The sequence below is a fragment of the Lichenostomus cassidix genome, chromosome 12, assembly GCF_008360975.1.
Source record: "Lichenostomus cassidix isolate B80296 chromosome 12, HeHo_3.0, whole genome shotgun sequence".
Classification (NCBI taxonomy): Eukaryota; Metazoa; Chordata; class Aves; order Passeriformes; family Meliphagidae; genus Lichenostomus; species Lichenostomus cassidix.
The window spans coordinates 6638565-6666217 of record NC_139493.1 but is presented as its reverse complement, the minus strand read 5'-3'; the positions used below and the strand labels follow the sequence as shown (position 1 = coordinate 6666217).

The following is a 27653-nucleotide window of genomic DNA, read 5'->3' as shown; positions in this document are numbered from 1 at the left end:
TTGAGTGCCAGCTGGAGAGCTGAATGCAGTGAAGAGGGCCAGCAGCAGTGAGATGCAGCAGCTGGGGAGCTGAGGCAAGCTGAGCATCCTCTGCCAGCGTGTGGGAGCAACCCAGGCACCTGCAGGCTGGAGGAGAGCTCCCAGGGCTGTGGGAGAGCCAGCATCACCCTTCATGCTGATGCAGTGGGTGGTCAGTTTTGTGTGGCCCTTGGTCACTTCTGACCACATGGAGTGTCAGCGTGACTGCAGAGTGCAGCTCCTGCATTGATAAAGAATCAAAGGGCTGCTCACGCTGCAGGGGGAGGCAAATGCTGCCCAGCTCTGCAGACCAGAGTCGCTGTGGTGTTTAATCTTCATGGCTGGGGCTCAGGCAATGTGCAGGTAGCTGGTGACTGGTTTTGTGTGTGTTAAAATGCACCACGCAGCAGAGCAGTGCTTCAGCCTGGAGAACTCTCTGAGCATCACAGCATCTCCTCATTACAGCATCCACCAGCATCAGGCTGTGTCTGCTGGAACCACAGGGCCACACCGACAGCAGTGACATCTGTCAGCCTGGCAGTGCAGCTCCTGCTTGTGGGAAAGGGGCCTGGAGTTCTATGCTCATAAAGGGCTGTCAGAGCCTTCTCTGTGTCTGGGTTGTGCTGGAAGTGCCAGCCCCCAACAGATAAACTGTATTATCAGATGAATTCAACCTCCTTGCTTTTGTCTTCAGGATTTTCCCTGTGAATTCCAGCAGTCATTGCATAACATAAATCCTAAGCCACTGGGGAAAAGCAATTGTGCTCCAAATTTGCTGTGCGGAGAACTGTTGTCACCCCACAGGTGTTTCTGTATACCAGCATGTAACTTCTGTCTCCTAATAAAAGGGAAATTTGCCTTATGTCTCATGTGTTTGAAAATGTTTGCTGTTCTGTGTAGAGAAGAGGGTAAAACAGTGATCAGCCCAGCACTGATCAATAACCAGCGCAGTGTGGTTTAATCTTGGTTACACCAAGTGGTGTTGGGGCAGGGATAAGGGTCGAGCAGACCTTGCCAAGAGGGATCCATGCATCCATTCTTCCTGATATCCTGAATGCAGAGCAGAGATGTGGGACTGGCCTGAAAGCCCTTTTGTGAGGAGGTTTGCTGTGACAAGGTGTGGGGTTTGCGTCTGTGTGTAGCTGCTGGGGGGAGGAAATGTGGCACCTTCCCAAGGAAGCGATGTTTGTCTGCCACTGATGTGTCCTGTCAACAAACAGGTGCCTGAGCTCATCCTCCTCCTCCCAATACACATGGGGTACAGCAAAGATTTTGTTTGGGTGGATTGATAGCACTAAAATTTGCCCTCTTGGCACAAAGGAACCCATGGTTTTCCCACTGGTTTTCTCTGAGACGCAAAAAGGGACGAAAGCTCAGATGCCAGGAGGACACTTTGGAGGTCTGGTCCTGTGCAAGCACAGGGTGAGCTCAGCACACATGAAAGTGTGGGAGACCTGAGAGGTCTTTTCCCCTTTCTGCATGGGCTCCTTGCTGCAGCTGCAGGGCAGCTGCCTGAAGTGCAGTGAAAGGCATCTTGAAATGTAGCAGAGTCCAAACAGCCCCCAAACCCCACCATGAAAAAGCCCTGCTCTAATGACAATCTTTAAGTGGCAGCATTTTGGCGGACCTTCGAGCTTTTTTCAACTTATCCCAAAATTTCTTTTCTGTGGAGCACACATGAGGGCCAAAATGATGCTGCATTGGCAGTGGGTGGGAAGGGGCTGCATCTCCTAGCCCACCATGGTGGTACCTGCAGCACCTCAAAGCAATCAGCCCCTAGCTGAGGGGAAAGGGTTTCTCCACTCAGGCTGTGTGTAGTCAGTATCTAATAATATGAGCATTTTGCCATCCCTCTGCAAACAAGGCTGAGCCTGCTGCCTGATTGGTATATCATCTCACTTTCTCTCAGCATTGATTTTCTTGCTCTCCTTATTTGCTTCATAAAAAGCGAGGCAAGGAGCTGGTGCTCGCTTGCTCCCTCTCCCTCCCTCCCTCCCTCTCTCTCTCTCTCTCTCTCTCTCTCTCTCTCTCTCTCCTGTGAGAAGCTTTTGGGAGCCTTTATTTTTAGTATGAGACAAACCTTGCTTTATTTCAGGAGACGCAAGTTGGATTATAAATCCTTTTGTAAATGTGTATGGTGATATTTGCTCCGGTAAGTTATATGCATCTCTATTTATTTGTGTAACTGTACTGGCTGGGGGAGAAGTGGGGTTTTTCAGGAATCATGAAGCCCACAAAATTGTGTTTAGGCTTGGTTTCTTTGTAGTCTCATGCTGAGCCAAACTGTTCTGTGATTTTTAGGTACGTTGGGATGTTTTCAGTTTGTATTTTGTTTTGCAGAGAGGGATGCCTGCTTTGAAAACTTGTTTTGCACTTCATTTTACTGCAGAAACACGGACAATGATGATTAAAGGGAAAAGGAATTCTTATTTGTCGTGCTTCTTCTGGCATTTTAAATCAAAGGTGCCTCTAAAATAATGCAGCAATATTGGATATAAAAAAAATCAGTAGGAGCTATTTAATATTGATCAAGCTGAAGTATGAAATCCGACTGCCTATTACCTTAGATCAATCTAAAGTATGACAGCTTGGCAGCAACATGTTCCCCATCAAAATGTGTTAATGAAATAAAGAAAATCTTTAATTAAGAAAATAGCTTGCTTTTCAGAGTGTAACATCATTAATACAGGTCAATAGACTGTTGCTCTGACTTTCTGCTCCCTGCCTTTGCTTTTACAGCTCAGCAGCCTCATTCCTCAGCCCTCTTGGCTAACTTGGAGACCTCCTTGTTACCTGTGAATAACAGTGAGGTGCAGCTATTTTTCTCACCCCATCACAGCTCCTGGTGAGCTTTCCAGGCAGCACAAGTCAGGGGCTGTAACAGTAGGCTGAGGAAAATAAGATGTATGGCTTTAATACTTTCAGACTACATAATACTTGAGTTTGCAGCATTATATTGATTAATTTATTGACACTTAAATTCTTTCATACTTGAACCGTATCCATGGGAGTTGGTAGCTTTGGTGTTTCAGAAGTCTTTAAGAACTCCAGCTGTAGCACAAGCTGGAGCTGCTGTGAGAACAAGCTTGAGTGTGTATCTGCTCAGAAAATCAACAGTTTAAACCCAGAATAGTCTGCTACTCTCATGATACCAGGGTGTGCTAATAGATGTATGAAGTGTACTTTTAATAAGATGTTAGAAGGCTGTAACTGAGTTTATTAAACCCACAGGAGAAGGTAAGCATGTTGTGTCTGGAAGCCAAAGCTAAACTCTTGCAGAGAGAAATTTCAGATTGGCAATAACTGCTTAGTCATTTTAAGCTACTTGCTTTAATTGTTACCTTGGTTTTGGGGTTTTTTTAAAGTGTAATAGTTGCACTTGTCTTCTCATCTGCCTGAAGAGCACCTGATGGGAATACTTGGTGGTGTGCCCCTCAGCAGTGTCTCAGGAGCTCTGCTGGGTCTGTGCCCTGGCTGGGCTGAGCCAATGCTGGTGCACAGCATCCCAGGGGCAGCCAGGGCATTCCACAGGCGAGCCCATGTGCTTGGTTCCTGAAAATGTAGTTAGTAGGCACTCAGTTCAGAGGCTTTCTGGTGTTTTTGTGATTGCTGTTTCGTAAGGACCATGTATATTTAGAGCAGCTGCATGGTTTGGATGCGTGTGCTTGGCACAGACAACATGGTACATAAAATGTGCTGAGTGCCACCGTGTTAGAGAAGGTGCATAACAGTAATTGTCCTTTTCATGGTCCTTTAGCTGCTCAGGTGTGGAGGGCAGTCTGAGCAATGTGGAGGGTGTCTGAGCAATGCACATCTCACACACTTTCTAAGCATAATCCTGTTTGCCTGAGGACAGCGCTGGCCATTTCTAACTTTGCTCAGCCCTGGTATGTGGCTCAGTACAGCATCCTCCAGGTGAGCAGGGCGATGGTCAGAGGGCTCGTTTGGGTGACCCAGGAGGGGAGGGGGCTGGGTAGCATGCACTGAAGAGCACAGTTCCTGCTCCCAGCCTGCGAAACTAAAGGCCTGGGTTTTCTGTGCCACATAACTCATCATAGCAGGGGTGCCAGACTGCCCTGAAGCCAGGTTGTGGTTTATTAAGGAAGGCAGTTGATCTCATCCTAATAGCTTTGAAGCAGGAAAAGTGGCCTGGAATGGCTGGTTTGACTGCAGGCAGGGGCAAGTCTCATCCCTGTCCCTCAGGGCAGGTTGCCAGCAGCCAAGGGACTTAAGGCACAAAGTGAAAATGTGGTTAAGTCCATTGCTGCAAGACTTTCTCTTGGCGGAGGAGCAGAAATGATCCCCTCAGCCCTACATCTCTACAGGGTATGGCTGACACTAACTCAGGGGGACAGGCGAGCTGGCCCTGTTCCTCATGTTACACATACAGAAGTCTTCAGTGTTTGTGGTTTTCTGTCCTTTTGCACATCCTCATGTTGCAGGGTGTGGTGATCCTTCACCTCCAGCTGCTCAGTGGTCACAGGTCTGGAGCTGCTCCCCAGCCCAGTACCCCCAACCACAACTCAGCTCTCAGACCTTGGAGCACTCAGACCTCCATCACCTCCCCAGGAGTGTGATACCCACTCTGCAAGATGACTTCAGGCTGATGTGCAAACCAGGGCTTGGTGCAACTGCAGGGGCAGGTTCACAGCATGAGGCTTTGCAAGCCTCAGGACTGAAAATGTGAGGTTTGCGGCAGTGGGATGGAGGAGTCACTGTCCCCGGCTAGCAGGTGCATCAGTGTTTGAAAGGGGCTTGAAACATTATTTTAGGGGTGTTTGGATCCCAGGAACTTAATTTCCTTTGAGACCTGTCTTCCTGGCTGCTCCTCCAGGAGCTCAAACAATTCCAAGAGAAATTCCTTAAACTCTTAAAATACTCATATCTTAAATATCTGGCTCCTCCTGAATGCCAGATACTCTTTTTTTAGCCAAGACCTTGGAAGACTTAATGAGTACTTTCCTCACCTCTGTTAATCCTGTTCAGATCAATAGAAACTCTACAGGGGGAAAGGTATTTGTGTTGATATGGGGGTAGCAGCTGCCTGTCAGTGCTGGTGATGGCAGGTGGTACTTTATTCTTCATGTCACTCTTGATTAAGAGTTCCTGTACAATTATAGGACCATTTTTTTCCAGGGAATTTTTCAGTGAAAATAGGATGGTAGATGACAATCCTGCTTGGAGTTTGTTTTCTCCTGATTTTGCTTTTGGTTTTGTTTGTTTTCTCCTGATTTTGCTCTTCCCCTCAGGAAGCCGAGTACAAATTGTTTCAAATATGAGCGTATCACACCCTTGTGAATTCACTCATTTGTGCATGGTGGGCTGGAGACTCAGCCCAGCTGGCCTGAGCAGATCTGGGGTCTGAGCATCCCTCCTGAGCTTGAGGTACCACTGTGGGATGCAGGCACATGGGAACAGGCCATGGATTGGGAACAGCAAAGAGCCACATTCCCGTTATGTGCTTCTCTGCTCCTTCATTCCCAGCCAGCGTGGGCAGCCTGGTGTGAGATGAAGAGATGAAGTGCTGCTGCCAGCCCTGCAGCTGTGTGTCCCTGCACTGGACACAGGGCTGCTGGAGAGCCCAGGGGACATGGTGGCACAGTGCCAGCCCTGAAGAAGCTGCCAGGGCCCATGGGTGTGTCTGGGCTGCAGGAGAGGTTGGACCTGGGACACAACCCCCTGTAGAGCTGTGGAGCTTGCTCAGCCTTTCTTTAGTTCAGTGTCCAGTGCAGATGGAGGGTTTGGCTCTGCCTATCCTTACTTTGCAGACGTGACCAAAGGGTTGCAAAGAGCCCTTGCACCTGCAGTGAAACTCTTTGGTAAATGAGCTCTGGGGCCAGAGACGTGACAGTACTGCGAGGCTCTTCAGCTGTCCTCTCCTGTCATGTGCAACCTCTTATTTCAGAGGAAAAAAAAGGCAAGGAAAGAAGAGAAAATGAGAAAGATGTGCTAAGCCTGTCTGTAGAGACAGAGGAGGAGACAGGTGATCAGCGTGAGGTATCTGCAGTGCTGTGCCTTCCCTCTCCTCTCTTTTGCAAACCACTGGGGGTGTGTCAGGGCTGTCTGTCCGTCTGTCCATGCCCAGGCTGGATGGGTGGGACAGCCCAGTGTCACCTGAATGGCTGCGCAGCGCCGCATCTGTCACCGAAACTCCCCAGCGCCGTGGCAAAGCAAATATGCTGCAGCAGGCTGTAATGCTGTAAACATATGGGCACTAACAACAGATTAAGTGAGTGATTTAGTCTAAGGGGCTTGGTAGATTACCATAAAATGTATCTTAATTAGAAAAGCAATCAAAGTTGCACGGAGTCAATGAGGATGAAGCGTCTCTGTTGGCAGCAGTGATCACTCTGTCCCCTACACCAGGGGATGTGGATGGCAATGGATGCAGCTCATGCCCACTTTGGGGGTTTCCTGGGGTTTGCCCAATCCAGCTCTTGGTGCAGGCTGCCCTCATGCTGAATTATTTGTTCTTTGACTCATAAGACTGTCCTGTGAGCTGCTCAGAATGAGAGTGATGGTGGACTCATGTTCTTTTAAAAGCATTAACAAACCAGAAACTGCTGAAGGCGAAGGAAGAGAGCATTTGCACATTTTCCTTAAAACTCTGTACCATTACCCAAAGATATATCTGAGTGTTCACCGTGTATAGCACAGCTAGTCCCAGATAAAGGATTGGGGCTTCTAAGTGCTACCATAACACAAATAATTAATAAGTCTTTCTCCCGCGCTGTGTCCTTATCTTTTCAGTGAGCATGGCCATAATTAGCTTTCACCTGATTCTGAGTTTATAGCATGTTCAATTGCTTTTTCCATTCTGCTTGTGTTTTCTCTGCTTCCTTATTTTAGTGGTCCTGGCTTTATTCCACAGGCCAGAGTCTACAGATAAAAAAAAAAAAAAAAAGGCTGGATAATCATCTCCAGTAGTGCAGATGATGTAAAGATTGCTACAGCCAAAAGCATATTGATGCATTATTGGTTTTGTACAAGTGTCTGTTTTTTTCCCAGGGTCTGGGAGGATTTGAAGTACATTGGGAAGTGGCATAGAAGGTTTGCAGCAGCTGCTGGCAGCTGAGAGAAAGGGAAGGATGACTGCTAGTCTCAGAATTAAGTATTTCGAACCGTGAAGGAAATGGAGAACATTCAGGCGAGATTTTTGAGAAGTTTTTTCTCTTTGTGTTTGGAAGGAGGTATGGGTGCAGATTTCAGGGAATGTGAATGAAGGGCTGTGAAAAAAAGAGACAGGCAAGAGGTGTGGAGCAGCACAGGAAGGGGGAATATGTAGGGGAACAGGACAACTTAAGCTGTCCAGATGAGGTGTGCCAGAGCTAAGGACAATATTGTTAGCATTTCCTAAATACATTCTGTTTAGGTGTTGCTTTTTATGATTTAAGTGTGGGAAGGAGAGCAATACCATCTCTGGGGACAGAGTACGATAGGAGTGGCAGAAAAGGAGAGGGAGGTTTTAATTTTAAAAATGTTTCCTGCTCAAAATGTTCCCTGTGAATTCCCAGAGCTCATGAAAGCAAACTTTCATTTATAGCCCATCATCTTAATTATTAAAAAATAAATTATTTTTACCATGTGGGCTGATATTTAGCCAGGAGCAAATTCTTATTCCAGCCTTTTGCACAGTGGTGGGTGTTGAGGTCAAAGCCAGCTCCAGTGGATTTTTCCATTCAAAACTGGTTTGAGGTGAGGCAATGAGCCCCATGTTTGGAGCCAGAGCCAGTGCAGGCATGTGGGACAGCGGGTGGAGAGGCAGCAGATGACACCAGATAGTTCCATGGGAGCCCAGGGAGCTGAGAGGAAGCTACTAATGGCCTCTGATGAGCAGGACGTGATAATAATGAGGTTAAGGCCCTTTCATTCACCCAGAAACATCTTCAGGAATGTATAATCCCCGCTAGTCAATGGGCAATCATTAGGTCATAAATAATACAGCGTGATTGAAGGACAAGAGCCTTTCCTGTAATAATCATTTTCCGTCGGTGTTGACCCGAGGAGGGTTTGCTTGCAGCCCCCTTGCTGTGCCACACGGCAGGGACCCAGCTGCTGGAGCATTTTCTGGTCACAGGAGTGCTGCAGCCTCTCAGTTCCGCTCTGTGCATCTGTCACCAGGGCAGGAAAATTCTCCTCAGGAGCACAGGTCCACCGAGTAGTGCTGGGAAAGGAGCTGAAGCGAATGGAAAGAAAAAAAGGCACAAATTAGGTGAGGAAGCAGTTCCAGGAGCCGTCAGGGAGTGTTGAAAAGGGACCCAACAGTCGTGGTGATGCTGGGAGAGCTGGCAGTGGGGCTGGGAGAGCTGGCAGTGGGGCTGGGCTCCCTGGCTGGGAGAGGCGCCTTGTCCCAGCCCTGTGAGAAAGAGGAGGATGACTGCTTGTCTCAGAATTAAGTATGTTGAACCATGAAGGAAATCTGTCCAGCACTGCTTTTGCAAGCTGGGTTTGTGGTCCCCATGCTGCAGTGGAGGGTCTGTGGGGTAGTCTTGGTTGTAGTGGAGCCCCTGTGCCTGTATCCACCATCAGGGGCTTAGAGACATTAAGTTCAGGGGCACTTTCCCTTCACAGTGTGCTTCCCATGTGTGCATGTCACTCAGCCATAATGTAAATCCCTGTGATTATTAGAGGGAGTAAATCCTACTTAGTAATAACTTGCATCATGCTCTGTGTGCATTTATATTACGTTATGGGCCATTTTAAGCCCAGATGCTTTTAAACCCACCAAGGAAAAGAGGAAACGAGCAGCCATCCAACCTTTTTTATTTTATAATTAAATGTTTACACTTGTTACACAATAAATCCCATATAATCAGGCTGTAAAGTCTGCACAAAACCTGTTGTTTCCTGGAGGGAGTGGAAACAAGAGTTACATTTGTGCATTAACCTGAGTGTTTGCTGGGTTATTGCACATTACCTGTTAGTAAAATAAGAATTGACTTGACCTATTAGAAAAGCTCTGCTGTACCTCACCATGGCTTTCTATGGTTTTTCCTACCAAGACACAGCCTGGGAGTGGCTGCTCTCCCAAACTCTGGGCACTGGTGATGCTCTGGGTGCTGTCACAGTGTGGATCCTGATATAGACCCCCACAGTTGTTGTTTTTTGCTGGAAGTCTATGACTAGAAAAGCTCTCAGGCCCCAAAAGGAGCACATCTCTGCTGCAGTGACATATGTCACAGCATGAGTCATTCAGGGATTACATGTACAAATCTAAACATGTCTGTCCAACTTGTGCTCCCACGTCCTGAAACGAAGAGGGCACAAAGGGGAGTTGTGGAGACTGCAGGGGAAGAGATGTAACTTCCAGGCTGTTCTACAGCCAGAGGGGCAAAGGGCTGCAGGCTGTAGATATGTCTGTGATACATCCCAAATGAAGCCATGAACACCCAGAAATTACCCCAGGTGCTCCCAAGCCTGCCTGCAGCACCTATTGGTGTCTCTTGTTTCATGCAAGACTCATTGCCAATCTGTCAGTGTCCGTGTGCTGAAAGCAATTTATACAATAAATTTTAAAAACCCCTCAGGTCCTTGTAAATGTTTACCTCAAATCTTTGACTAATGGTTAGAGAGGCTGGGAGAGCTTGGCAGCTCTGCTCAGCTTGTGTAAGTACCTTTGTACTCCGACAACTTTTCACCAAGTCCAAGAAGAGATGCTCTAAATGTGTCTCTATTTTCTGCCTGTTAACTCTTCCATGCATGCTGCCAACCTTAGCATTAGCTTTCAACTTTGTGGCTGACCCATTAAATACTGGATGAAACACATCTCATCAGCTTGCATTACGTTTTGAACTTAATAAATAGGAAAAGCATTACACAGATTCTGTCTGGCCATCTGGAGGAGCAGTGTTCTTCACCCCAACGAATGGCTATCTAATCCTCTCATATACAGTTGGGCTTTATTCTATTAAAATATAATGAGAAAAGACTACCATACCATTATTTGGTGGAGCTAAAGGGGATTTTTAGAATAATCAATGGAAGATGAATAAAAAAGATAGAGGTTTTCTTCAAAGAAAAAGAGAGAAAATTGTCTCCTTGGGATTAAAGTATTGTATAACCAAATTTTTATAACATGATCTTTACTCACTAAAAATACCCCAATTTCATTTCCATAAATCTTTCCATTAAGAATCAAATCAAGGTTGGTTTTTTTTTCATTTAAAAAATGCTAAGCATTAAATGAAATGCTGTGCTTTAAACAGAGGATGCTGTGGGGTTCCTGCCTGCTCTGGGGTCAGGCCTTTCTTTCCAGTTGGTGGGTTGCTCTCTGTAGGTGCCAAACAGAGGTTTACTGCTGCAGATGCCCCGGTGAAAACCCCTCAGCCTTTTGGGGAAGTCATGGAGCAGATTGGTCTCCTCCAGGTGGGTGACAGGGGCATGTGTGGCTCTTCATGCCCAAACTCTGAGCTATTCCCTCATCCCTGGGGTTTTCACTCCACACAGACAGGAGCCTTCTTAGCAATGCTGCTGTTTATCTGTAAGGTGGGGACACTAAATCCCAGCAATTAGTGAACTGTGGCTTTAGGGTTTGTTTCTCAGCAGGAGCAGAATATATTTCAGCATTCTCCCTGTATAGCTGTTAAAGGAAAATGACTCCAGCTAGTCATCACCCCCCCAGCACTGCGTCGGCTGCGATGCCATCCACCTCCAATTCATCAACCAGTCAAGTTGATATAATTAGGAATCCCAAAGTCAATAATCTGATAATCTCCAGTGCACAAAGGCTCGTATGTAGGAGAAGTGATTCCAGGAAGTCTGCAGCTCAGATCCGTGCAGGAAAAATGCCAGATTTTAAAAAAGAAACAGGCAGAGACCCAGGGGAGAGAGTGCTTCCTAATCCTTCAGTGGTGACATATTTTGGGCCATCAGTTCTGCAGTGAATGTTTCCCGTACAGTCATTTAGTGCCTTCGAACCTTCCCTTTACAGCCTTAATAATAATGTTCAATTACTGGTTCTGCCCTATAAATAAATAATCTCAGTTTAACGAGACACTCTGCAGGGTGAGCAATGCTGGCTGAGAGGGGACATCACCAGAGTCCTTCGAGCAGCACGCTCCTTCCTCACTCCATGCACGCTCTTGGCCACAGTGAGCAGCAGGAGATATAAGGCCAGAGAACATTTGGCAAAGGTTTTGCAGTCTCTCTGTGATGGTGATATGGGGAAAGGGAGGTCTTAGATCAAGAAACGATGCCAGAAAAATAGGTCTTTTTTTAAAACACTCTGAACATGTAAAGTGACTAATAATAGTGTAGGCGTTTTGAATATTTCAGGTTGCTTTTTAAAAGTGCCAGGAGTTCCCCTCGGCCTGCCAGTGTTAGGGCAGGAGTAGGGGGTTGGAGGGACCTCTCTGGGAAAGCATCCAGCAGGTTCATTCCCATTTTCCTTCCTCAGTTCCAAGGGAAAGTGTTGGAGACCAAACCACATAGTGAGCTGCATCCCTCACAGCCTGTTTTTGGCCACCACAGCTGCAGGCAAGAGTAAGACTTTCTTTTTGAGATCTTGCCCTCCTGGAGGACCCACCAAAGAGCCCTGAGGCAGAGCAGGTCCTTCCCTTTGCATTGGGATAGATTTGGGGTGCATCCCCAGCATGGCTCCATCCTGTCAGCCAGCGAGCTGCCAGAGGCTGCTGCTCAGGGCAGATGTGCTCCGGAAAAAGTAAGTGGTTTATAGAGAAGTTTCATCAATTTTAAATGACAGTGTTATCTTCCTACTGGGATGTTTGAGCTGTAACACACGCCACACAAGCCTTTTAACTCGCCTTGTCAGGAGCTGTTCTGCCTTCTCCTGGTGTGCAGAGCGAGCCTGTGGCTCAGCAGGCATCGAGGGGAATTGTCGGAAAGCCAGACAGGGAGAAGTGATAGGAAATCATCCCATTTTCCCCTTCCACGGCCAGATGAGTGATGTCCAGGGTCACATGCTGAATGCTACCAAGTGTTTCGTGCACAGCTGGGAGTTGGGCTCCCTCAGGGCACTGCACACCCCAAGCCCCTGGCCAGTGGGTTGGGAAATGAGGGCACCAGCCTTGAGTCTGGATAAATGAGAGCACCTGAATGCTGAATTACAGGATCCACTGCCACTGCACTGAAACCTGGCATTGGAGGAAGGGAGGTGATCCCATAAATCATATGGTGAACCTTTCCCTGCCCTGTGCTGGTGTGAGAAGTAGCAATGTGCTTTGCTGGTTATTACATTGCTATTTTTTTCCCAGAGTGCTAAGGAGCCAACTGGTCTTTAAAACATGCTTGTCTGATTTGACAGGGAAGGTTGGTTTACTGTTGCACAGTACCATAATAAATATAATTTCTGTTGGTTAAGTTATACTGTGGGATTTACCCAACTTCCTTATGAAAACATGCCAATGGTCTGGGCCAAGGCTGGAGGTCAAAGAGGGAATATCACCATAACAGGATCTGGGAATGGTGTTCATCCCTCTACAGAAGCTCATTGTGTTATCAGCATTGTGTTGGCATCATGTCTGAGACCATGAGGAAGGGGGGTGATGTTCAACCAGGCTGGGCTGGACATGGGAGATGTGCATTGCTCCAGTCTGTGCTGGAGAGCACAAATAATGTCTCTTCCTCCCCCTCCCTCCTCATCGGGTGGGTTGTCAGCGTCTTCCATGGCACACTCTGAACTAGTGGGATGCTTGGTGTGTTATCCCACATGGAATGGGGACCACTGACCCAGGCTGGGGACAGGCATTTCCCATTCCCCTGCAAGGCTCCAGGCACATGGGAAGGCACCAAGCTCCCCACTGTGTGACAATGGCAAGGCAGTACCTGCAGCTGCAGAAGGCATGGGAGCACAGAAGGCAGGGTTTGCCCTGCTCCCACCCCTGTGGGCAGGAGGAGCCTGGCACAGCCAGGACAGCAAGGATTTGTTGCCTCAAGGGCACTGTGTTTCTCCCACTCCCACTCCAGAGAATCCAGGCACAGACCTGGCTGTCAAGCCTGAGCCTTGGGAGGCAGCAGCCATGAGATAACCAGAGGTAACTGTGCGTGGGGAGATTTATCTCATGTGAAGGGGAGAAGCAGGATGCATGCACACTGCTGATAGGGCTGGTGCTGAGTGTGGATTTATAGGCAAAGAGTAAATAGGAACATAGGGAAACACTTTCCCTTTCTCCATAAACTTTTCAATTTCAGAGCAGCCAGGTTCAATAAAATTATCTCACAGATGGAGGTTTTATTGAATCTGGCCCATAAAGCTCCCATTATGGGGTTTACAACTGCCATTTACACAAATCCTGCTATAATAAAATACAGTGGTGTTTACAGCATTCCTGAAATGGCCACAGAATTACTGTGTGCACAAAAAAACAGCGAATAATTCTTGGCTTATTGCACTGGGCACTCCTCTGACAACACAAAGCAGCACAATTTGGGGGGGCGTGGGGAGAAAGGGGAAATGCAGAGATAGGAGAGGAAGGACAATTACGCTGCTGCTTGGCCAAAATACCCCAGGGAAATACCACTGATTCACAGCCCTCACTCTGCACTCTCTCGATGGAAACTGTAAATATGCTTCCAAAAGGTGCTTCATGTCCTCAGCATGCAGCTGTGGGAGCTGGCTGGACCTCAGTGGCAGCTGGGTGATCCCAGCCATCAGCAGCATCTGATCCAGCCACAGCAGGGAGCCAGGCTTGTGTTGGCTGAGGCATTGCTGAAGTTTGGTATAAAAGTCTCCAGCATGGTCCTTTTCCCTTTCTCCCCTGCCCCAGGGGTGCTGCCTGGTGCTTGCAGCAGTCAGGGTGGGAGCTGGTGGCTGTGCCTGGAGGGGTTTGCTGAGCCAGTGAAGGCATCTGAAAAGCCTCTGGTTCACAGCTGGTTCTGGGGCTGATGGGTGAGTAAAGGCTGCATCTGAGCTCTCTGAAGGAACAAGGCTCCAGGTGCCTGAGTCTGCTGTCAGAGATGCTCTCAATAGGAGAGAGGAGAACTGGGAACTCTGGAGGAGATGCTTCCTGGGAGAGAATAGCCTGAGCTGTGTTTTTGGGCATGGCTCTGTGCCCTTGGTGAAAAAACATGATGACAACCATTATGCTGATTTCCAATGCATGATTAAAGGAGATGCATTTCAATTGCACCTCTTTTCTCTGCTTCTCCCCTCGCTGAGAGCAGTAGCTGAGAGGTGCTGGCTCTTCCTTTGTGGCAGGTCTGTCTCACACCACAGGCTTTCAGGTTCCCTCTTTATATATCACTGTTAATCTTTGTGCCTCTCTATGTACCTGCAAAACATTTGCAACTTTGTTAATTAGGCCAGAAAGCAGGTCAGCTTTCTCTCCTGTTCTCCTTAATATATTGTTTTCTGACATCACCTCACAAATTAACCTGGGGTGATTAATGCTGATTTTCAGTGCTGTGCTACATGTAAGGGCAGAAACTTCTTGTGTGTACAGAGGAAGTGTCTCATTTAGGATGAAGAAACACTATTTAAGTTGTAATGAAAACATTTTTTTTGTGGCACATATTTAACAAGTCAATTCATGGTGAAGTTCAGCTTTCCTCTTTTTCAGCGAGCTCAGCGAGAAGAATTGATTCAATCAAAGTTTTTATTAATTTTTCTTGTCATTAGGTACCTAAATACCTTTGCAAATCTATCCTCCATATGTGATATGCCTTGATCACACTGGAAGTGAATAGCAGGGTGGGAACTTGCATCATTCTCCTGTTATTCCCTGTGTTCCATCATGCTCAGCACATCACCCTTCAGCCAGGGAGGTCTCCCTGCCCCAGTGCTCAGGTGTCACCCCTATAATCTGTCACTCTCTGGGAAAAAGGTGCACATGGAAAGCTAAATTCCAAGGAGGCTGGTGAAACTCGAGGCTTTGCTCATGCTGCAAAGTGGGAGAACTAAGATTAATGGTGTGTTTTGCAAAGCCCTGTGCAGCAAGAAAATATCTAGTTTTTCTATGTATTATATTTTCAGTCTTTTATTTTGCCATTACATCTGCTTGCTGCATAATGTTTCAGTGTCCCAGAACATGGTTTCTTTCCCAGATGTGTGCACTCCTTGTTTCCTCTGTGTTGCTGATTTTAGCATATTTAATTGTGGCTGGGATGGGGCATTTGCTTGTCGTTTCCCATATCTGCCCCTCTGTAGATCTCACAGTAACTCTGTTAAAGTTAATGGAGTTACTTCAGAGGTATAGTGCTTCAATCAACAAAATCTGACCTGTCCTTTAATTTAAATTACAACTGCATAAATAACCTGCCCCCACTTCTGCTCAGGCTCTTCCAACAAAGCCTACATCAGTGATGTTTTAAGACACCTATGCCTGCTTCCCATTCCTTTCTTTGAACCCTTGATATAAATGCTGATGTGTCTCTGCCCTGCATACTCTCTCCTGCATTATTTTTCTCCTGGAAGATTAAGATGTGATATGGGTTTACATCAGAAGCACCCAATCTCTTTGTTCCTTTCCAGTTTGCCTGGCATTACCCTAAGTCTGGAATTTCTTTCTGCTTTGCTGTCAGTTTATTTCACCTCTATGTCCACCTTGGATTATGGTAGTAATTTAGGAAAAGTAATTTTAAAAATAGGGGTTTTTTTCTAAATCACGTGTGAACTGGGAGAGGAGCAGCTGAGTTCTGTGTTTTGCCACGAGATGGGATAGCAGCTGTGTGAGCTGTCTTGATCTGCTATTGCCACTGGTGGTTGCACCTTTTAAAGACTTCTGCCAGTGTTTTGTTTGGGTTAGAGAGACTCATTATGCTCAGTCAATATTCATCCTTGTCTTTTCCAATCTCACCTGTCAGTGGGGTGATTTAAATAATTGCCTGAGCTGTGAATCCCAAATGGGGTTCAAGACAGGAGTAAAGAGCTGAGATGCCTGGCATGGACAAATGGTGATGTGTCTGTCTGTATGGCAACAGAGCTTCAGGTTCCATGGTTCTTTGCATTTGCTTTTGGGAAGGGTGCAGGAATAATAAATGGCAGTGCTTTAAACGCAGGGAGTGATGGATAACCTGACCCGAGGGGGGTGCAGCAAGAACTACTGCATGGATCTGCTTGGGATGGTCGCTGGAACGAAATGAAATAAACCTGTTGTTTGTTTTTGACAGCTTTTTGCAATCTTTGCATTTGCAACATGCGGTGGGTACTCTGGAGAGCTGCGCCTCAGTGTGGACTGTGCAAACAAGTCCGAGAGTGACCTCAGCATCGACATAGCCTTTGCCTACCCCTTCAGGTAACCCGGCGGCTCGCGGCGGTTTGGCATTCTGGGCTGGGGCTGGCCCAGCTCTGCGGGGCTTTCCATCATTTTTTGGTTTAGAACCCAGCTGGGGCTCCAGGATTTTCCTCTGGGTGTGCAGCAGGAATGGGTTTGGCTAGACCTGGTGTGGATGGGGCAGTGGGAACCGCTGGGAATGGGAGCTCAGCGAAGGAGAAGAGAGATTGCAGAGCCCTGGGGAGGCTGGGAAAGCTCAGGGAGTGGAAAATGGCAGGCAAGGCAAAATGAAACAACACCTTATACCAAGATAAAAAATGGGGATAAAATATCCGTAAACTGTAGTGTAGGCATTATCCAAGCTGGAAATGAGAGAGGATTTTCATCCATCACAGTAGCAAGGATCTGAAATAGCTACTCCAAGGGAGGGGGAAGCAAAAAACCAAAATGAGTTTGAACCATAATTTTGAAATGTTTTTCGAAAATTTTACTAATTGCCTGTTTACATCTCTTGGTGTCAGAATGCTTTAAACTTAGTGATGTAGGAAAACAGTTTTTATGTTTTTTAAGTACATCTGAAAACTGTAGCACAGTTATACATATTTTTATATATATATATAGAGAGAGAGAGAGAGATATGTATAACATTCATGCCATTTAAGATCCTGCTTCAAAAGAGCATCTACAGTGTTCTGTTTTCAGATGTGTCAAGTCCACTGCAGAAACCGTTCACTTTTGTTTAAGTAATTTCTTCAAGGAATTGAGATGATTAAGAAAAGACTGCATAATTCACTCACAAGTCTAGTACACTATGACTCTGAAATTATTTTGCTTCCTTGGGAAATCACATGCTGTTTTGCTTATGATTGCTATGCACAGACCAGACTTGAAAGCATCTATTTCTTTACCATGTTCTAAGATATAGCAAATTCCAAACAGTGGGAACTGAATTTGATTCCTTGAAATGTTGTTCTTGCTTGACATACATTTATTACTCTGAAAAGTCATATTTCCTGGTATTACAAATGTTTATTTTTTTGTCTTGAACTTGTCTACATTTTCTTTCATTTCTGCTTAGTATGCATAGGAGATATCCTGAAAATTGAGTTATGTGAGTTTGTAATTTGATTCACTTCCAAATAGGTCATTTCTCCAACATTCATGACAAATACACCCTGTAGTGAAGTGTTTTTAGTTTGCATCATTATAAACCAGTATTTTATTTTAAAAGTTAAAAAACCAGAAAGAAATAGCCATCAAGTGTCTCCTGGTGTTTCTCCAGGCGCTTCAAACATTGTTTTTAGAAGGAAGTGGCTGGATCTGCAATTTCCCACAGTCTTGCTTATTAAAAAACTGGAAATAATTGATGGGTAATTGCAGCATTCCAGCATGTTGCAGAGATGATGCAAAGTAAAGTTTATTTGCAGGAGGGATCCAGCTGAGGCTGTGCTGGCCCTTGAACTCAGCATGCACAGATGGGATGTGTGGCATTACAGTGGGGTGGTTGGCTACATGTGTAAATGTACCTGAAGTGTGCAGGTGAGAAGGGAAATGGCACTTAGCCAGCTGCTGTTTTAGGAGAAGCATGAAGATACTCTGATTCTGTGTAATTTAGGATTTTGTGTGCAAACCCGAGGCACACGCAAAAAGTGTCCAAAGGTTTGCGGATTACATGAGGCAGCAGATATGTGCCTGGAAAATCTGGCCCAGTGCTACCTGTGGAACTTGGTGTCATCTCAGTGTTTTATCTAAATATTCCTGTGACTTTCTCATGTGTTTGCTCTTTTTGCTTTTCTCCAGTTCTCCTTCCACAGGATGGGAATGGAATGCTCTAAAAAACAGAAGTGAGATTAGTTGGGAAAGATAACATCTCAGAGCAGTGAATACACTTGGAAAAAGCAGCTCAGAAAAGTTCAGGCTCTCTAATCAAGACAGTGCTCCTGAGGAGGATGAGGCTCATCTGCCTGCAGGGGCTTGTAGGCATTGTGTAGGTAGGATGAATTCCCCACCGGTTGTCTTGCATTCAGGTCCATCTTCACATGGCATTTTCCTTTCAAATGCCTTCACAGTCCTGATTATTGGCTGTCAGCCGGGGGAGGTGTGGGTGGAAGGAGAGAAGCTGCTGAGCTTCTGACACCCTGCTGCTGCTGGGGCTGTCAGCAGTGACACTGAAGCAATCAAATACCTGAGCGCTGCTTTTTATGAGCTGCACCTTCCAGCATGACTTGAAATGAAGAAAGCCGTTCTTACCAGCTGCTTTCATTCCTGTTGCTGTGAATTTGAGGCTTTGTTTCCTTCTCCCAAAAGATGAACTGCCAGACCTTGGCCAGTAGATGACAAGTGTCAGGAGCTTTAAGCTGGTAAACAAAGTGGTAAGGCTGAACAGGACAGCTTGGCAAAGCAAGAAGGCTTGGATGTTTGGGAAATGAGATTGAAGGAGTCTGAAAACGTTCCCATTAAGGCAAGATCAGAGTGGGGAGGGAGTTTTCCAGGCTGAAAGGATGGGCATTGCACTGTGAACAGGAGCTTCTGGGGCCAATCACCGGAAATGAAGAAAATGCAGGAGGATGCAGGAGGGCAAAAGCAGTGCTGGTGGGGTGTGGGGATGTGTGACTGAAACATCCAGGGTGCCAGAGGACTTCAAAGCAGTGATTCGTGTAGCCCCAGGCCAGTGTTGAATGCACTGAAGCAGCACTGCACTCCACAGCAGGTAGCTCTGGATGCTCCCAAAACAAAGGAGCAGCATCTTCACACCTGCTTATTGAGGTTTTTCTCAGCTCCAACCTACAAATTGCAAAAGTCTCTAGCAAGAAATATCAATTAGTCCAATAGAAATAATTAGTACCATTAAACAGGGAGTTTTGAAGGGTACCTTTAAATTAATATTAATTCTTGATTTTTTTTTAAAGTTATGACTTTAGGGAAGTTGTGCTTGGCTCTGCCATGCCTAAGCTGATATTTATAAGGATGTTTCAAATATTCACATGAATGTTTTTCTCATTTCTGCTTGATTCTAGTTGTATCACAAAGCATTTCTTTCCTTCCTTATGTTTTAAAGCACTTATCAGCCATTCTTCTGCATACCTGTACATGCATTTGGAAAGTTTTGCGAGTTCAAATATGGAATCAATTTCTCTGGCCTTACACTTGCAGTTTTTCTTATCATTAGGATCTGTGCTTGATACAGAGTCTATTGCAAATTTGGCACACATTAGGATGTTCATCAGCTTGACCCTCACTCCAATTCTTTGAGGGGTGGGTGGAAAAAAAAAGTCAGCATCTTGGAGTTATTTGTTACTCTCACAGTCCATCACCCTTTCAGATTGGATTTGTCACTCATCCAAGTGCCCTGAAGCAGTATTTTTTGTCTGCCATAAGAGTCCTGGTGAAGGTCCTATTTGTTTATTATTTTCTCTGATCCCAGCAACATTTTTATCATGTACTTTGTTATTCCTTGGGTTTACTTTGATAGTAAGTGATCAAATAGTACATACTGTGTACGTATTTGTTACTGGTATTCACAATTTTAAGGTTCTTTTTCATCAGTTCTCCTAAATGCAAGTATTTTTGTTTGCTTAACTGCAGGGCAGTGGGAAGGGAGAACCACCTGAATACAATCCTCTAAATGTGCTGTCTGTTAAGTGTTGAGGCAGACCCTGGATTAAAATCTCATTGCCTTTAGCTTTTGGAGGTGCTTTAACCCAGCCTACATACACAGTGTATCCCCAAGTTACATGCTGCATGGGAATTATTTGGAGTGTCTCTTGTCTTTTCTTGGGGCATTCATCCTGAAAACCACTTGGAAAATATTGGCCTGGAGGATGACATTGTTAGGTTTTAAGCAGTCTCACCTAAGGCAGTGGTTAGGTGAAGTGTGTGCAGGGGTGTTAGGAGCACTGAGCCACACTTCCTAGTGGGACAGACTGGGATTTCCTGGTGGTGCTAATGTGAAAGCCTGGTGAAAATACCTTTGCACATCTTGGTATCACAGCAGTGAGCAAAACAAATGTTTTCCATTTTATTCTAAATCACCTATTAGTATCTTTTCAATGCTCTAGTAAAGCTGTCTCTTGAATTGATCCTTCCTTCTGAAGGAAAAGGAAATTGTGTTTTATGGGAGCTTTTAATTCACTTTAAGCAACTCATTTGAATAAAGACATTCCCATTGAGCACTCTTGAAAGTGTTCACCTCATCTGCATGCTATGGGTAGTCTAGTCTTCCATCTGAAATATGACAGCCAGATCTAAATTGCCTACTTAGAAGATACAAATTATAATTAAGGAAAAAGCATCTAACTTTTTGAGCTTTGCATCTATCTTTCTTTGGAAAAGGCCTCTGCACAGGCACGTTTCTGTGCCAGTCTGTACTGTCCTTCTATTTTTTTGTCATCCATTTGTAGTAAATCTTGCTTCAGAATTCAGTGAAAAATATTTTGGCTGAAAGATTAGAAATGTCTGTGATGGCTGGGAGACTGAGAGCTGCTGATAAATAGAAAGTCTTTCAACTGAGTAATTGCCAGCAGTGCTTACTTTTAGGCAGCTATGGTGAGCTCTCCTGCCAGACTTCTTGGGAGGTTGGAGATAGGAAGGAATAAAGTCACTGAGTTAAACTCCTTCAGGTTTGTGTTTTATTTTGGATGTCTTCATCTTACCAAAGATGCCTCTTCTGCAAAACCAGATTGTGGCCTGATGAACCTCCTGTGGGTAGACAGGAACAGAAGCAAGCCAGCAGGAGTTGTGCCCTGGCTCCAGGTGTGCTCTGTGCCAAAATGTAGATGCCCCAATTCCCAGGCGGATTTGGCAGAGCTCCCGGGAAGGTGAGAGGTGCAGGTTAAACTCTGCATGACCCAATCCAGCTTAATGAAGGGAGAAATCTCCACCCTGTGACTTCTTGCAACAGAGCTTGGCACTTTTGAGTAGCTGGTTTTGCACGAGCTGGAGTTGCAGGGATGATCAGGTGGAGTTCAGAGAGGAAGAGCACAAGCTGAGTGAGCACAGTGGTCCCTTCTGGATCTTCAACAGCTCCATCAATTTAGTCCCTTTTCTTGCCAAACTGTGACCACCTCATCTAGCACTGCAGATCTGGGGTTAACAGCTGAACTGATGAGGAAAAGTGTTCAATAATACATCAGCAAAGCTGGAGATTTTCACCAATATCCCTGTTACATAAACTGGCTTTGTAGGATGGGCACTGAGAGCTCAGTCATGACTTTAATTATCTTCCACAACTGTTTCAAACTCTGATCTCAGTGGTGCTTTTTATACCTAATTTTGACCTCCTAATGAATAATTTGCCTAACCAGGATTTCTAGGATTTAACTACTGTTAGTGGAAACTGGAGATTATGTGAATGAGGATGCTAGTGTTGCATCCTGCTGAGTAAAATCCAGGAAATCCTTCAAGTTACAAATGTCTCTGATTGTGACACCTCCACAAAAAATAGCTTCATATTTAATGTGACTTAATGATGCAAACTGAAGCATTAAGATATTTTAACTAGGAAATAGACCTTTTTTCCCTGAGTTGTGATTTGTACATTCTGGCAATTTATATGGCTATCCAGAAAATTGCAACTTGATTTTTTAAATTTTTTTTTTCCATGGAAAGCCAGTTGAAAGATTTTTTTATGCCATTGTGACATGAATGCAAGAACTTTGTGAGCTATTTAAAGTATGGCCCCAGCATTTCCCTGGCAGTCAGAGACCTTGGTCATGTCTCTGCACTGAAGCAAGTCCGGAAGCAACCTGAACATGAAGCTTGCAAAGCCAAACTGAGCACTGATCAATGAGTTGTTGGTTTAGTTAGGGCTGTTTGCTCTTAGATTTTCTCCCAGGCTGGGGAAAAGGTGATCCAGGTCTGCAGAATAAGTACTTTTCTTTTCGGCTTTGGATGAGCATAGTTTGTAATAGGAAAGAATATTTCACATTTTTGTAACTGGGCTCTAGTGATTAGAGAGTGCATCCCATAATTCAGAGCCATGGTGTGATTTTTGCTTGCTTGTGCATGACTACAGACTACTGAAGTAATTAAAAACTGCAAATCAGTGTTCTCTGATGTCCATGGGTCCTTGAGGACCACCCTGACTCTGGGGATGCTGTGTTTAAACAAAGAGGACATTAGAATGGGAGAAAATTGGCTTTTTTACTTGCACAGCTGTGGTCTGCAGCAGCAGCTGCCCACGAGCACATGTACAATTTAATTCCTGGTGTCAGAGTTTGATGTAATTATTGCTGGTTTGATTAAAACAGATAAAACTCAGGATGACTTAGTGACTTTTCTAGTTTTGAGAGCCACCTCCTGACCCCAATTACAGTCTCCACACCCCACTTTGTAGAAATCTTCAAGATTGGCAACTTGACCAAAGAACAGTCATTACTGCCAGTTTGCACTTTTGGAACTGTGGATAAAGACAAGTGCCCTTTTCTCACAAGTGAGGGACCAGAGATGCTTCCAGTCACCCTTTGTTCCTGCATGAGATCTGTAGAAAACCACCAGAAATCTGATAAAACCACATCTTCAGCTTCTCTTTGAGGCTCACCCTGTGCCTGTGGTCCTCAGCACAGCTGTGTTGTTGAAGCAAGAAAACCACTCACTGTCCCCACAGTTTGATGGCTGCTCTGGATGGTTTGGCTTCTAGGTCAAACTGTTTTATGAACAGCCAAGAAGCTGCACACCAAGGGTGGCAAAGTCTGAAAAATTGGATTTTTGATGAATTTGGATGGTCCAATTGATCCAGACTGGCTGATTTTTCTTCACAGAGGCTCTATTTTATGCTTAACACTCTTTTAGTGCCAGAAAACTTCTTCATTAATTCTTTAGGCCGAATTTGTTCTTAAAGTGGAAGTTGCTTTTGCATTTGTTAATATATGCAGCTTTTTCACAATTTGAATTTTTAATATATATTCATGAATAGTCTCTGCGGTATTGTGCAGTGATGGTGTTTTATCTGTGCCTGCCACAAAGGCTTTTCCTAAAAGTCAGACTTTAGGCAACTTCCCTTGCAAATTTATTTTTGCACATTTTCATGCTGTCAGTACAGAAGCAACCAAAGCAGCCACCCCTGGGCTTTGCTTTGTTTGGCATTTGATGGCATACCCTGGATGGCACATGGTGACCCAGCTGGGGGACAATCAAACACACACCCTTCCCCTTTCCCTTGCTCCAAAATGTGCATTTGTTGTGCAGCAGCCCTGAAGGATTCCCCAGAACTGTAGGGAATGGGATACATGGGATGTCTTTGGTCTCCTCTCACACCTGGATTCTACATTAATTTATTTGCCAGGAGTTTAATGGGATATTTTCCATTCAGTAGACTCTGGAGAGGATGTGCATCCAACTCCAGCCTGTGCTGGAGCCCACCAGCTCCCTGAGAAAAGGGTTTGTCATATCCTTCCAATGTAAATACTGTGACTGGGAGTTTCACTGGAGTCTTGCCATAAAACTCTACAGAGAACTCAATATGATTGCTTGAAGTACATTAGGACAATGTACTTGAGAAAATTATAGTTAAATACAAAGTAGTGTTGAAATACAATACAAAGGAGCAAATGTTGCTGCATCTTCTGTAATTGGTGTTGCATTTATCTCACTTGGTGTTGGGGGTGAAATTGCTGCTTTCAGGGTTTATAGGTCTGGATTAAAATGTGTTTGAACATTGCTTCTCACAGGGCAAAGCATTTATGCTCTCAGGTGCTTCTGGCTGAGCACCAGGCGATGCCCAAGAACTTGGAATACTACATGTAGTTCATAGTCCATTTGATTGTGGCAGGGAAGGTGGACTGGGTGTGGTGTCAGAGCTATGAACTGCTGTGAGCAGCAGCAGAATGTGTTGGGGTGCAGGAATAGGGGATCAGCAATCCCATGTTGCTCCATGCAGAAACACTGCCCAGGGATTTGGTACACCAGCTTCTCAGAAATGGTCTTATTAGATTCAATTACTTTTTTAGGCCTTTTCTTTATGATTTCTACTGCTTGTAGAATCATAAAATCATTTTATCTGTAGATATTTAGATTTCTGTAGATCTTTCTCCAAATGGAAGCTTTTGTTTGGCTCTGACAGGAGCTTCTCAGTTTGGAAGCTGATTCCTGTGTCTGTCCAGAGGAGAGGGCAGCAGGAGGGACAGGATCTCATGGTGGGACCAAGTAACACTGGATATGTATTCATGTGGTGGTGCAAACATGCCAGTGGCATTTCCAGGTCTTCTAATTCACCTTGATCCATGAACATGACAACTTTTTTTAAAGATAATTAAGGGTTCCTTCCTTCAGAGATAGTAGCAAAGCTTCCCAGAGACTAGAAAGCAGTTTTTCCTGAGAAAACAGCTCAGTGAAGGGAAATCAGAGCATAATGTCACCAGTCTGTGCCACAAAGAACGTAAGTGCCCAATCTGGGAAGGCATTTGGGTTGTAAAGGCTGGGGGAGCATGTCTTTGAGCAGCAAGGAAAAGCATGTGTTCCTGAGGAGAGCTGTGAAATTATCTTGGGAGATAAATCTGGGTCTTGGATGTAGCTTGGGAGTGGGGTTGGGATCACCCACTCAGCTTTCCAGGCGCTCCCGGCGGTGTGTGTTCTATAAAGAGCCTGTCTGTGTTGGCTCCTTGGTGCTACGCTGGAGTAGTAGGGTTTGCACTCCTGCTACATGCACAGGCTGGGGAGGCTCATTGCTAGGGCTGGCACGAGGCTGGGATGGTTCTTTCCCCCAGGAATGCTGTGCAGGCTGTTTCCCAAGGGCTTTGTGCCTGCAGAAATTGGGAGCAGGTCCTGCAGGATTGATCCCGAGCTGGGGATGTGGCACTGGTGCCCTCTCCCTGTTCCTGTTTCTTCTGACCCCATCCTCAAAAGGGTTCTTCTCTTCCTGGAGGTCTGAGCACCTAGGGGGGGTCTCAGACTGTAGGAAAATAGTGCTGGCCAAACATAGTGGCCACAGTGCTCCCTGTGAGGGCTGGGAGCCTGGCAAGCAAAGAAACTGAAAGTATGAGGAGGGAAATATTTTCCATTATTTTAACTGGACATAAACCAGAAAAGAGTGTAGGTTGCTGCAGCTTTCCTGGTCAGCTTCCCAGCAGCATCTTCTGAGGTGGTTTTTGGTCATGCTGCTCTGGACATGGATTTGGATGGGTATAAGCTGAAGTCAGCTGTGACAAAGAGAAGATCTTTAGGATGTTCAAATGTCCAGGATAGGAGTTAGGAATAAATATTTGCAAGATGATGTATGTATTTGTGTGAAGTGACTGGTAGTGTTGAAGAATTCTAGAGTGATGTGAGCTTTGGATTTTTTTTTTTTTTTAATAAATGGAGAGGTTTTATTGAGCAGACAGAAGTTCAAAGTGAAATATTTTCAAATACTCTTTGATCAGCCAACTCTATTCCTTTTTCCTCGAAAAAGCAAAGAAACAAAAGACCAGGCTTGGATTGCTGAGTCAGCTGGAGAATTTTAATTTTTCTTTCTGTCTCCAGAGAAAAATGAACCAGTTTTGTAGGGACAGGTATGTGGTAGAAATGAATGTGTTGCTGCTCTGTAGGGGAGGAGGGTACTGAAGGCACCTTTGGGTGCTGAGGAGTCTGCAAGGATGTTGTTTTTTGGGGAAGCTGGCAGAGTGAGGTATGGAAAACTGCTGGGATAGTTAGGAAGGATGGATAAGCATCTCAGAGTTTTGAAAGGCTGTGGCATATTCAGGCCTTTCAAAGATTCAGATCCTGTGGGAATTGCTGGATAATGGCTTAGTCACTGCAGGGTTCCCCCACTCAGAAGTTTGTCTTTGGAGAGCAGATGTGGGGGGAGGAGGAGGAGAAAGCTGCAGAGCTCACTCCATCCATCCTCCCAAAGACTGGAAGGAAGGCTGTTTCTTGCTGTGTTTAGCACCAAGCATTCAGGAATGCCCAGCACTGGGGGAAATGTTCTTTGCAGTGAGAAGAGCAGACTGTGAAGAATGTTGGAAGAATCAGTGGACCCCAATTTCATTAAAGACTTTTCATTTGCAGGCAGATTTCTACTTTTGTTTGATTACTGGAGATGTCTTTCAAAGTGTTTTTCTTAATGCAGGTAATATCTCTAGAGAGGTTTTACAGGAATGATGAGCTCTGTTGTGTGAGGAAAGGCTCCCATTTATTTGTGTTCTTCCACTAAACCTACCAAAAATCCATATTTGGCACCTCAGAAAGGTACATTTGCCCAGGGACTGGCTGTCTGGAGGCATTGGTGTCAAAGCACACCAGCATAGTCCTCTGAAATGAGGGAACTCCTGTGTTTTCAGGGCTAGCTAAAAGAAATACCTTTGTTCTATATCCCAGAGAAAGGAAGGTGTAAACCCTTGTCACATTTTTGTGCCTCAGCAGAGCAGTTTGACTTGCTGAGGGGCTCTGTGCATGTCAGCATTTCACGACTGTATTTTGAAATTTCATTTTTCCCTCATTTTGGAGATTATCAACCAAGATAAACATTTCCCAAGAAACCCCTCCACAAGCACTGCTGCAATAATTCATTTCTAGCGATGCATTTCTCTCAGGAATTTGCAGACAGTAAAGACAATTGACAGTTTGACTACCAGAAACAAGTAGGGGGAAATAAAGCCCAATGAAAAGATAATGGATCTCTGGGTTTTTGCAAGCACGTGTGTGGGTGTTGCAGATTTTGTTCCAGCATGTTGTAGACAGGTTGGAGGGTGGATTACAAGATGCTATTTTCAGAAAATAGGACAACCTGCCAAAAACAGAGAGCTTTTTTCTGCCTGTTTTTCACCAGATCCTAGTAAAGGAATGGAGAAACACGAACCCCCATTGAGAATTTTTTGGAGGCAGAACTTTATCTGTTATTTATTAATCCACACACTGATCAAAGCCCAGGAGAGGAAGTCTTTGCCAGTTCATCAATAACATTTGAGCACATATTTGTGTTAATTGCATGTTCTGTTGGCTCCAAGTGTGAGCCCTGTGTGCATTGCTGAAGGGGTGAGTCAGGTGAGATCACATCACTCACCCTCCTGCTTGGGCTCTTCTGTGCTGCTGGACTGAGACATGGGACAGGACAGCTCTTTGGGGCAGCTGGCTCTGACCATTTCCATGCTCGAGGATCATCAGGGGAACTCAGCTGCTCTAAAAAATGGTGGGCTATGATTAAAAGAAAGCTGTGGCTTGAATATTGTGCTGAGGAAGTTCGGGAAGAAAAGGCAGCTTCACATTCACATGGAGAGAGCAAAGCTTCTGCTTCCCCACGCACACCTAACAGCTGTAGCTTTGTTCAACGTGTCTGGCTCCATGTATTGTTTCCAGAGCAAGGGTAATTAGTGTCTGAAAATGTAACTGCTCTTTGCTATTGTGGAACGATGTAAAAATCCCTTTTTTCACTGTAAAACATTCCTGCCCTCTTTTGATCTTGTCGAGCTAGACAATACAGCTGTCTTGTCATCATATTTCCCACGGCAGCGGAAAGTTTGCCAAATGGTGGAAGAAACCTCAGCAGCCCTTAAT

The 27653-nt window shown here is 45.3% G+C and overlaps 1 protein-coding gene across 2 annotated transcripts in view; it reads left to right on the top strand.

Moving 5' to 3' along the window:
- SYNPR (synaptoporin) overlaps positions 1-27653 on the top strand; it is a 98726-nt gene that overhangs the window by 55562 nt on the left and 15511 nt on the right. The window contains exons 1-2 of one of the 2 annotated variants that reach the window (XM_085072394.1): positions 2022-2170; positions 16084-16208. In XM_085072394.1, the coding sequence (XP_084928520.1) occupies positions 2147-2170; positions 16084-16208 (149 nt within the window). In that variant the 5' untranslated portion in view covers positions 2022-2146. Of the gene's footprint in view, positions 1-2021; positions 2171-16083; positions 16209-27653 lie in introns of those variants that run through there. The other variant, XM_085072393.1, reaches the window with a different exon arrangement.